The sequence below is a fragment of the Saccostrea cucullata genome, unplaced genomic scaffold, assembly GCF_032062105.1.
Source record: "Saccostrea cucullata isolate Sc308-1 unplaced genomic scaffold, CSIRO_AGI_Scuc_v1 ctg5648, whole genome shotgun sequence".
Taxonomy (NCBI): Eukaryota; Metazoa; Mollusca; class Bivalvia; order Ostreida; family Ostreidae; genus Saccostrea; species Saccostrea cuccullata.
This window is the reverse complement of record NW_026929653.1, coordinates 1-13,223: the sequence shown is the minus strand read 5'-3', so window position 1 is coordinate 13,223 and position 13,223 is coordinate 1. Positions and strand designations below refer to the sequence as shown.

At 32.9% G+C, this 13,223-nt stretch overlaps 1 protein-coding gene across 1 annotated transcript; it reads right to left on the bottom strand.

The window, feature by feature from the left end:
* Window positions 1-9,095: 9,095 nt before the first annotated feature.
* LOC134281618 (uncharacterized) lies at window positions 9,096-13,206 on the bottom strand. Its single transcript, XM_062764052.1, has 2 exons — window positions 12,979-13,206; window positions 9,096-9,352 (listed from the first exon to the last, which is right to left on the bottom strand). Exons 1-2 carry the CDS (start codon window positions 13,070-13,072, stop codon window positions 9,096-9,098), a joined length of 351 nt encoding a protein of 116 aa, XP_062620036.1. The 5' UTR covers window positions 13,073-13,206.
* Window positions 13,207-13,223: the final 17 nt, after the last annotated feature.

Sequence of the window (13,223 nt, the reverse complement as noted above, 5' to 3'; positions counted from 1 at the left end):
ATTGTCATTACTGCATAATTAGAACGTATGTTGTAAAAATTGCGATTCTAATGACAAGAGCTGGATACCACTAGCTGGTATGGACAACGGTTGAGGGAAATTCCCATTTCTATTTTTAGTAACAGATGGCTATACATGTATATAGAGATGTTTCTGAATATTAGGAAAAATGGCATTTTTGTTCTAATAGATAGCTTCATATAAAAAGTCCTAACGAAAATAAAGCTTTTTACAATATGCTTTCAGAATGCACATGTGTTTGTTCAAAAATTGCTACAATATTCAGGATGGACTCTTGTTTCATTTAATGGCAACAATGGTTTAAAAATAGATTACTCGAATAATTAAGAAAATGTAGATTATTGCATCTTTTCAGGCAATTTTTAGATGCAGTTGCTGCATAATTAGGTAATATTTTGTAAAATTTTAGATGTAAATGACAAGATCTGGACACCACAAGCAAGTATAGATAATTGATGAGGGGAATTCCCATTTCTATTTTTAGTATCAGGTGGCTAAATATAGAGATGTCTCTGAATATTAGGAAAAATGGCATTTTTGTTCTAATTGGAAGCTTCATATAAAAAGTCCTAACAAATATAAAGCTTTCGACAAAATGCTTTCAGAATGTACTTGTGTTTGCACAAAAATTGCCACAATATTGAGGATGGACTCTTGTTTCATTTTATATAAACAACGGTCTAAAAATAGATTACTCCAATAATTTAAGAAAATGTAGATTATTGCACACTTTCAGGCACTTTTTGGATGTAGTTGCTGCATAATTAGTAAATATTTTGTAAAATTTAAGATGTTAATGACAAGATCTGGATACCTCCAGCTGGTCTGGATAATTGTTGAAGGGAATTCCTATTTCTATTTTTAGTATCAGGTGGCTAAATATAGAGATGTCTCTGAATATTAGGAAAAATGGCATTTTTGTTCTAATTGAAAGCTTCATATAAAAAGTCCTAACAAATATAAAGCTTTCTACAATATGCTTTTAGAATGTACATGTGTTTGTACAATAATTGCCACAATATTGAGGATGAAGTCTTCTTTCATTTCATATCAACAATGGTCTAAAAATAGATTATTCGAATAATTGAGAAAATGTAGATTATTGCACCTTTCCAAGCACATTTTAGATGTAATTGCTGCATAATTATGAAATATTTTGTAAAATTTAAGATGTTAATGACAAGATCTGGACACCCCTAGCTGGCCAGGTATGAATAATGGTTGAGGGGAATTCCCATTTCTTTTTTTAGTATCAGGTGGCTAAATATAGAGATGTCTGAATACTAGAAAAATGGCATTTTTGTTCTAATTGGAAGCTTCATATAAAAAGTCCTAACAAATATAAAGCTTTCGACAATATGCTTTCAGAATTCACATGTTTGTACAATAATGCTACAATATTGAGGACAGACTCTTGTTTCATTTAATGGCAACAACAGTCAAAACATAGATTACTCGAATAATTGAGAAAATGTAGATTATTGCGCCTTTTTTAGGCACTTTATAGATGTCATTGCTGCTTAATTTGGAAGTATATCGTAAAATTTGAGATGTTAATGACAAAAGCTGGACACCATTAGTCGGTGTGGACAATGGTTGAGGGGGGTTTCCCAATTCTATTTTTAGTATCAAATGGCGAAATATAGATTTGTCTCTAAATATTAGGAAAAAAAATGACTTTTGCTAATTTGAATCTTCCTAGAAAATGGCTTAAATATAAAGCTTTCTACAATATGCCTTCGAAATGAACACTTGTTTGTACAGGAATTGCTACAATATTTAGAACTGACCTTTTTTTAATACCAACAATGGTCTACATTTTTCTATTTTTAGTATCAGTGGTCTGAAAAGGTGCAATAACCTATAATTTCTTTAATTTATTCGAGTAATCTATTTTTAGACCATTGTTGCCATTAAATGAAGCAAGAGTCTATCCTCAATATTGTAGCAATTTTTGAACAAACACATGTACATTCTGAAAGCATATTGTAGAAAGCTTTATTTTCGTTAGGACTTTTTATATGAAACTTCCAATTAGAACAAAAATGCCATTTTTCCTAATATTCAGAGACATATCTATATTTAGCCACCTGTTACTTAAAATAGAAATGGGAATTAACCTCAACCGTGGTCCATACCAGCTAGTGGTGTCCAGCTCTTGTCATTAAAATATCAAATTTTACAACATACCTTCTAATTATGCATTAATGACAATTTAAACTTTGCCAAAATTAGATTTTTCACATTTTTCTAAAATATATCTATTTATAGATACATGTTACTAAAAATAGGAGCAAAAGCCCACTTATATTTTTTTCATGAAGTGACACTACTTATTCCCAAGTATGATAACACATTTAAGATTTGGGAAATTTCCGCGGACAATTTTTCTTATTTAGCCTCAAAGATCTCAAAAAATCCATAATTTCCCCATTTTTCAATTTTTTAGAAACCATGTAAGTTTGCATGACCTTTTCCGTACAGGAGGAATATTTCTAGAATAATCATTTATATGCCCTGTGTACCTTAAAATGCTATGTTATCATATGATCAAATGATTTTTGTTAGAGTATATTAGATACCAATAAATATTCATTTATATTTCCTCAATTTTCATGTTCTCATTTAGTCAAAATGGGCCAAAAATGGCCGAATTCAATGGATCCGTCTCCATGGCAAGCAAGTGCATGTGTGGAACTTCCGACACCATATTTACTAGTTTTGTACCAAGGCACACCTATGGTGAAAATTTCATGAAAATCCGAGACATGTCGTTTCCAAGATTTTTTGGTGCTTACAGAGAATGCGTGTTATATAGTAGGGCTAAAAACTAGAAGACCATATCTCGGAAACTAGAGATGGTACCAACACCATTTTTTCATAGAAGTAGTATCTGGCCACTAATACCCCTACCCCAAAATTTCAGACCCCAGGGTAGGGGACTTCGATGTCCCCGAGCCCGATGTTAATTCGTATAGTATTATATAGTAGGGCTAAAAACTAGAAGACTATATCTCGGAAACTAGAGATGGTACCATCACTATTTCTTCATAGAAGTGGTATCGGGCCACTAGTACCCCACCCCCAAAATTCAGACCCCAGGGTAGGGGACTTCGATGTCCCCGAGCCCGATGTTTATTCGTATACAGTGGACCTTCAGATATCCGGACGCCAGATATCCGGATGCTTCAGTATCTGGACGATTTTTCATCGGAACGAAATTTTTAAATGTTATTTTGTCTTGTTTAACTGGTGATTCAGATATCCGGATGCTTCTCATATCCGGACAAATTGACTGGGAACCAAAGCGTCCGGATAAATGAGGGTCCACTGTAGTATTATATAGTAGGGCTAAAAACTAGAAGACCATATCTCGGAAACTAGAGATGGTACCATCACCATTTTTTCATAGAAGTGGTATCTGGCCACTAGTACCCCACCCCCAAAATTTCAGACCCCAGGGTAGGGGACTTTAATGTCCCCGAGCCCGATGTTTATTCGTATAGTATTATATAGTAGGGCTAAAAACTAGAAGACTATATCTCGGAAACTAGAGATGGTACCATCACCATTTCTTTATAGAAGTGGTATCGGGCCACTAGTACCCCACCCCCAAAATTTCAGACCCCAGGGTAGGGGACTTCGATGTCCCCGAGCCCGATGTTTATTCGTATTGTATTATATAGTAGGGCTAAGAACTAGAAGACCATATCTCGGAAACTAGAGATGGTACCATCACCATTTCTTCATAGAAGTGGTATCAGGCCACTAGTACCCCACCCCCAAAATTTCAGATCCCAGGGTAGGGGACTTCGATGTCCCCGAGCCCGATGTTTATTCGTATAGTATTATATAGTAGGGCTAAAAACTAGAAGACTATATCTCGGAAACTAGAGATGGTACCATCACTATTTCTTTATAGAAGTGGTATCGGGTCACTAGTACCCCACCCCCAAAAATTTCAGACCCCAGTGTAGGGGACTTTGATGTCCCCGAGCCCGATGTTTATTCGTATAGTATTATATAGTAGGGCTAAAAACTAGAAGACCATATCTCGGAAACTAGAGATGGTACCATCACCATTTCTTCATAGAAGTGGTATCGGGCCACTAGTACCCCACCCCCAAAATTTCAGACCCCAAGGTAGGGGACTTCGATGTCCCCGAGCCCAATGTTTATTCGTATAGTATTATATTGTAGGGCTAAAAACTAGAAGACCATATCTCGGAAACTAGAGATGGTACTATCATTATTTCTTCATAAAAGTGGTATCGGGCCACTAGTACCCCACCCCCAAAATTTCAGACCCCAGGGTAGGGGACTTCGATGTCCACGAGCCCAATGTTTATTCGTATAGTATTATATTGTAGGGCTAAAAACTAGAAGACCATATCTCGGAAACTAGAGATGGTACTATCATTATTTCTTCATAAAAGTGGTATCGGGCCACTAGTACCCCACCCCAAAAATTTCAGACCCCAGGGTAGGGGACTTTGATGTCCCCGAGCCCGAGGTTTATTCGTATAGTATTATATTGTAGGGCTAAAAACTAGAAGACCATATCTCGGAAACTGGAGATGGTACCATAACCATTTTTTCATAGAAGTGGTATCTGGCCACTAGTACCCCACCCTCAAAATTTCAGACCACACAGCGTACGTTTAAATTTTGAATTGCAAAGTGCGTTCTAGAACGCAGTTCACTTTTGAATTGCGAATAGCGAACTGCGAACTGCGTTCTTAAATCTGAACGCCAAAGAATGTGAACTTCTGAAGTGGTCACAAATAATATAGTTTAAGATGATTCTTCATGATGTAATAGTAGTCTCCGGAAAAAAAAATAGCAAGTTGGAGGTAATACCGGTGTCCATGCTTAGATATTATGACATTTCATGAGGTTTTAATTTCGTGGTTAAGGAATCATTCGGTAGTGTTATATAAGAAAAATTGCATTCCGTGGTGGATAAAAATTCATGGTTCTTTTCATACATGTAAAACGGAAAACCACGATTATTAAGCTCACGAAAATTTTTGATTTCATGTTTATGTTTAGTTCACATTATTGTTCGATTGAGTATGACTCTTCATGGGTTATCTACCCAAATGTTTATGCATACAAAATTAAAGGGGGTGTCTAGGGTTTTATCATCCTAAAACCACAATAACGATACACTTCATTTTTATACCATACATAACGTACATTAACTATAGTCTACAATCAAAATTTGGGGGATATCTACTGTCCAGGTGTTTTTAAGGGACTGTCTCAAAATACAGGTACATTAAAAATAGGATTATATAGGAAAATGCAAATTTTTAGCACTTTAAAGCAGATTATACAAAAACCAAAATAGACTTCTTGTTCAAACTAAGATACGAGGGTTGTCCCAAAAAGTCGTAGGCAATGTTTATAATTTTTTTAATCATGCAACCAATACTTATCAAATTTTGCAAAGACATAATATAGTCAATGCTCTTTAAAATTATGAATTTTTAAATACATGTCTTTCATATTAACAATATTAGGACGATTTATATGAAGGCCGATAAGGCCTGTCGGCGCACGGACAAAATTCGGAATAATTTATGCATATAACTATTACATTTGCTTTTATTTCTTTAGTACTATATAATACATTGAACTCAAATTCAAATCACTGAAACCAGAATAAAAATCTAAATATTATGTCAAAATTTCATATAAATATCATTAGAAACACGCGATTGGTGTCATGATATTCATATATACTATGATTTTCATAGTATCGTTTAAATTGAGTTTGATGAAAATGACGTCGTCAAACGCGTAGTCGGCGCACGGAGATGTAATTAATTGTATTGGATATGGTTAATATACATCAAAGACGGGAAAAAAGTACAGAAGTGACATTAGACACCAGATTTTAATTTTTAAAAAGTTATTTTTAAATTGCACGGTATTCAATGAGAGGTTTTCTTCTGTACCGAAAATAGTTAATTACGGCATGTATGAAGCAGAGTACTGTTTGATAAACGCAAACAATTAGGGAAAATCTTGACCGCTAACAACGTCAAACAATTTGTATTCTCTGCTGCCTTCAATTTAAGGCAATCTTTCGACTAAATTTCGACTGAAATTTGAATATGCTTAAAAAAAACAAGTAAAAAACAAACGGATAGTATTGAATTTAAATATGTCTGTTAATCAAGAGTGGTTTTTCACTTAAAAAAAACATTGATTGTTAATACCCGCTAGTGAAGCAGACAAAGAGATCATGACGTTTTGAGACGTAATTTACGCTTGCTTTCGTGCGCCGGTGTACACTTATATTCTTTCTTTTTTTTTCATAATTTCCTTATTAGATGTGATATCATCATGAAACTTGAAACGCATCAACATAAAATGTTACTCTTTGCTACGACATGGAAAGAAATTTAATAAAGCAAAGAGAAACAAAACTGTTTAACCTGTCTACGACTTTCTGGGACAACCCTCGTATTTGATGAGTAATGCTGAAATGTTCATAAAATGTAAGAAAAACAAAATTCTACCGTCTTGCTACCAGAGGAAGGGGGCATTTCAAAATGCCAAAGATTAACGGATTTTCCTGTTTTATAGAGTACTACAAAATATGAAAAGGATAAGTATGAAAAACATAATAGAAAAAATGAATAAATTATATTCTGAAATTTCTTCTTTTTTTATAATTTCAAGAGAGTATGTTTACATTGCATTAGTTTTTATTTAATATCATTTTTATTACCGCTTTCTTTAAGAGCGTTTATCATAACTTCATTAACACATTGTAACGGCCTTGACCTATACTGATCAGTGACAGAATTAGTTTATAATATTGTAATTACATTTTTTAAACCTATAATACGAGGGTTGATCAAAAAGTAACGTCACAACTTCGATAAAATTGCTACTAGTCGACGTAAATTAACGAAATTCAACATGATAATGGCTATATATATTACAAATCAGCCCTGAAAATTTCAAATTAAAATGATGTATACTTTTCAAAATATCGAGTCATATACAAAGTGCGATTATGGTAGTCGCCGCACTTAAATAACGTCGTCATACCCTTAAACGCTTCCCCTTCGATTCATTAAATTTATTTGAGATTCGCGAACACATAAACATATATTTCTCTTTTTAAAAGAATTAATGGCACCCATTGTAAACTCGGTCTATACATAATTTAGTTATCTGTCAAAATTCTTTGAACAGTACTAAAATACAGGCTTAAATTTTCTCATATCGCTCTAACCCTCTAACCGTCTTCTTTTTTTTTGGACAACGTCAGACACCATTTCAAGAACGTTTCCTTCCTACCTCCCCTTGTCGGTCCTTCTGTCCTCTGCTGATCATTTAGTGACACTTGACCCGCTAAAAATCGCTGAAATCATCAATTCTATAAACAAGTCTCTTATTTACATTCTATCCTCTGTGTGTCTGTTTATCATCGTAACTAATTCTACGGGCGATTTCCCTTTTTTGAAGGAAAAACGGATTACAGATCGTTTCAGCGGTTTTTTTCTATTTCGACATTTCTTTTGTTCATTCAAGCTGATTAAAACAGCAATGTTTATGATCAAACAGCAATGACGTCATTTTATTTTCAACTTAAAATTAGAAAATGTCGTAAAATTTTCTCTAATAAAATATTGGGCGATTAGATGTTCCTTTCTAAGATGCTTTTTAAAGTTTTTGTCAATTTCAGTATAACAATTTACAATTCAAAACGTGACACTTAGTTGTGACGCGGCGACCCCCCATATGTTTAATATTTTAAACGTCTATGCATCTTTTGGTATATTATATTTGATTATATGACGACAAATAATAAAGATATTGAATATATTGATATACACCGTGACATTACTTTTGGATCAACCCTCGTATCTTGATTTTGTTTAATCTTAATAATTAAGCAAAGAAAGTTTTACTATGATGCAAGAAATATTGTGCAATGGAAACCACTGTCGCCCCTTTAAATTAAAGAACAAATAAGAATAGATTATTGTTTTTTCCATAAAGTTTTATGACCACAGTATGTTGTCTTTAAAACAAAAAAGACAAAATATTTTATCACTGCAAAATGTAATTTTGTCATTTGTTAAAATTTTGTAGGAGACAAGTAATCAAAATAGGCTAAACCTTTGCAAATAACTTATTTCATGAAACCCAAAATATGTGTCGGATCAAAACACAAAATAGGAGGTGCACAATGGTATCATTATATAAAGATTCTCTGAAAGTCTCCATTCAATTTCATTCAGTTGGTTAAGACTGATTGATTGATTGTACATTATTTAACGTCCCTCTCGAGAATTTTTCACTTATATGGAGACGTAAGTAATGGGTATTCCAAAGCTTAACAGACGGACGGACGTTCGGACAGACGGACGGACATACCGATTACTATCTACATGTACCCTCTCGCTTTCAAGAGAAATGTGTAATGACATAATTTGCTAAATGAATGTTTCCCACTTAACTGAGCCATTTGCAAAATCTCTAATTAGTGACTATACCGTATGATTTCATTCTGTGCAATGATTAAGTGATGAGTATTATATAAGAACCTTTTTGTATCAACATAACCGTAAAATAAAAAAAGAAACATTGTAAATCAAAAAAGAAAATCGGTGAAATTTTCATTTATTTCTTAAAAAAATGATCTGTTGAAAATCCACAATGTTATAAAAAGAATAGGATGTATGTGCATCGTGCTTCTTATTTCAATTTTAATCTTTTTCATTGTTTTCATACACACTAATGAATTAAGGGAAGTGTTCTTCCGAATAAAATTCTTAAACATGCAAGAAAAAAATGTTCGTTTATTAGCTGTCTGAATAAATTTAATTTCAACATTTTTACACGCAATGACATTTTATATTATTTTTTTCAACATGAGCACACTCGTTACCGCAAGATATTTTCATTGGAAATTTTTCTCTGACAGTTATAATTATTTTTCTGTTTCAACACTTTGCGGTAACGACTGTGTTCTATGTGTAAACCAGGATTAATTGTGTAAATTTTGAGCATTTTTTCGGAAAACCTCAATCATGCTGCTATTTAGTTTACTCTGTTAACTTTTTTTCCTTAATAGTAAATAAATCTTCATGGACCTCAAGGCCGATAGTTGTCTCAGTGGGTTCATCTTCATCTGTTATACCTCCTCCGTGAAGCTTGCTAAGAAGAGTTGTTTTACCTGCACCTGCACATCCAACTATCATGCCTCTGGCGCGAAACATTTTTACATTTTCTTCCTTGAAGTTTTTCAAAAACCTTTCTCTAGCATCGATATCCTCTCTTAATATTTCTTCAGGTATATTCACTAAATGATGCAAATGAATGTCACAATTAATATTCTCCTGAATGCAAAAAGTTTACCCTTATTAAGCAAATATAAAGTACTATTTGATTAAGAGTTCAAAATATTCAACTTTGATTCAGAACGTTTCAGAGTTTTGGAATATTAAATATTTGTGCAAAAGTTATTGTCTACGTTATTTTTTATATTTTGGTATTTGAATACTAAAATCTAACAGTTTGAGAGGTTGACATTATTATAAATGTGTATTTCGAAGTCATAAAAGAAAATTTGTTCATAAACATGCCACAATATCTGTTTAGCTGACAGGTTGGCAAACGGACATGTTGACCACAATATTACTGTGAAGTCATTAAAAGTTTATTTGTTGATAATCGTGCTTTGATATATGGCTGACAGGTCAACACGTTGACATCATTAATATTGCGAAATTCGAAGTAATGAAAGTATAGTTGATAGGTCGACAGGTTGACATTATTATAAATGTGTATTTCGAAGTCATAAAAGAACTCAATAAACATTTAGATGTATTCAAAGGATTTATTTAATATATGATGCTAAATTATTATAATAAATCGTTTGTACGAGGGTTGTCCCATAAAATCGTGGACAAAGCGTTTTTCTCCAAAAGTAATGGGCGCACTAAGCTGAAATTTTCTGTAAATGTTTATTCATCATATTTAAGTGAATCATAATGTTTTTGATAACATATATTCAAAAATAAAGATTTTATTCTGCTTCAATGTGCACAAGGTACGGTCCTACGGCGCACGGTAAAAATAGCAAGGTTATATTAGAGAAGACATAAGAATTAATTCGTAATAAAAGTTTTCAATACATAAGATTAGGATGAAAATTATCCTAATTCCATTCCTTAATCAATTCTGTCGTCTTTTTAAAAAATTCAAGGCATTTGGTTAATTTTTAGCAGTTTCCCGAGCATTTGAAATGGGAAAGTAATAAACACAATACACGAAAAATGGCGACTTTTTATGACGTTACGGCGCACCGGAGAGCAGTTCAGATAGATTAGGATGTTGTAATGACGCCTTTAGAGACTTTAAATGAATACAGAAGAAAGAAAATATGAAAAATATCACCAGATCTTTAGTATATAAATGAAATGAAAGTTTTCTTAGTGAAATCTTCATGGTCAAGTCCCCAGATATTACAAAACATATGGACAGACTGACATTTGTAATATTTAGCAAAGGACGCTGTCACCGTCGACCGTCGATGTGAGCTTCTCTTTTAGTTGAATGATGGTGAGAATACTGTTTGTAACTTGCTAATAAATATTCAGAAGATCGCATGAGTGTGCCACATTGGTTTCTTAACTGGTTATAGATACTCACATATGTAAATCAATAAATTTTCTAAATTTAAGTGGGGCTTATCCAACTTTAAGTTTAACAAAGATGAAACGTGACGCTGTTTTAGACACTTTGACGTTATTATCCATGCGCCGTAGGGCGATACAGTACATAACATAAAATAACACAATTTGTTTACCTATGCATATATCTGTTTGAAATTTGCTACGTATATTCATAATTTATCTACTAAAAAGTGGTGAAAATTTCAGAACGCAGTGATGATTATTTTTCAAACTAGACAACTTGTCCACGATTTTACGGGACAACCCTCGTAAATATTCATTGAAAATGAATTTGCATTTTATTATTTTGTACATATATTTATTTTAGAACATAATTTAATAATTATTATGAATATTTAAGGAGGCTGGGGGGGGGGGGGGTTCAACAATTTAACTACAAATTAACCATCAGATTTAACGAATTTTTTTTAGATACGGTATCTTAAGATGTCAACATTCATTAGGTAAAGAAAAAAACCATACATTTTAGTTTTGAATTTTGATCATTTTTGTACATCTTTATATGGAGCTCTCCTTTTAAAGGAGATCGAAATAGTCTGAAAATGGCTGCCACCCTCCAGCCTCGTTAAGATCTTTTAAAAATATAATAATAAGAAGAAAACCGATTTACGACAGATTATGTGGATGGACCTATATTCGTATTCCTTTGTATTCGAGTAAGTTATGTAACTATTTATCTGTGCTATATTATTTACTCAATATATTTTTGCATATATACTAGTAATTGTATTTTACGAAAGCCGGATAGGATTGTCTGAAAAGATAAAAAAAATATTTAACTCGTTATAACGAGTTAACTATCTCGTTATAACGACTTAGTATCTTGTTATAACGAGTTAATTATCTCGTTAAAACGACTTGTTTTTATCTCGTTATTACGAATTACTTATCTCGTTATAGCAAATTAATTATCTCGTTATAACGAATTAGTTATCTCGTTATAACGACTTAGTTAACTCGTTATAACGAGTTAGTTAACTGGTTATAACGAGTAAGTTATCTCGTTATAACGAGATAGTTTTCTCGTTATAACGAGTTAATTATCTCGTTATAACGAAATAATAAGTTGCCCCTTAATTTCCAAATTAATAGCAGTATAGGAATTAAAATGGCTGTAATTTTTTAATGCCACTGAAGTTTAGTTGACAATTATCAGTCGTACTTAACTTTAAAATTGATAAAAAGTCGCAAATATAATTTGCAGTATGGTTTAAATAATATTAATCCTGAACTATCTTGCTGTCAATAAAAACAGTTTGATAAAAATAACAATCTTTAAACAGAACACATTTATACATTGATACGTGAACGTCTCTAAGGACACAATATTAAAAAAAAATTATTGCCAAATGTACTTGCTTCAAAGTTTGGCACTTTATGTATGACAACTTTCTCCAATAAAAGACGTTTTGGATGACTTATAAGCTTTCACAATCAATGTCTAAGTTCCTAAATTAGTACATTATAATAGCAAGCTTATAAAGGCGTTGATGCAACATATATTATATTACAGTGTGATATATATTATATTTAGAGTAAGAAATGTTTTGAAGAAGGGGGATATGGAGACATCAGCAATTAAGTCATGGGCGTAAAATTCGGGAGCTACTGTCCACTCATAACACAACATCACGAAGCAGCCAAACGTTTCCGTATACATGTACACGTATTTGTCTTCAGTCTTTCAAGTTAAACAATACATGTCAACTGCATCGTTTATAAATAAGCGAACTGCAATCACAGAAACAACCCCTCGAAAAAACAAAACAAAACTAGTTTGTTGTTTTTCAATAAAATCTTTATAATACACACTTTAAACAGACTTGATCGATTCGGTTTTATATGCCATACTTCCTATATCACTTAGACCATTTTTAAACTCGCTATATCGAGAAAAATTAACTCGTTATAACGAGAAAATTATCTCGTTATAACGAGATAACTAAGTCGTTATAACGAGATAACTAGCTCGTTATAACGAGATATTTTTTGTATTTTATCAGAAATGAGCCTATCCGCCTTTTATAGCATTTTAAAAAACCCAAAAATGTAAAATATTTCAAGCATCAAGTTATAGAAATGCTTCAAATGACAACCTTTGGCAATATAATATGTAAATAACTCTCTCAAATCAAAGTAAAACTTTTTAAAGAAACGCAGATTTTTTTAAGATCAGATTTATAGATGAAGTATTTTTCTGCAGTTACTAGTAAACATAAGAAATACTTACAACGTTTACTGATTCTGTTATGAATCCCCTCGTCAGACACGGTACAGTGTGTGATGATATCCAGCTGTAGTTTGTCTATGAAGAGGTCGTACATCTTCTCCGGTCTGTCCGGTACATACAGACATCTCTCTCCCTCACTCCTCTTATACTCCCAAGACCGGCAGTATTCTGATATCACTTCATGTGACGCCGTGGTCAGGAAAAACTCCAGATCACTGTCCTCCACCAGACACTCCGTCACAAAG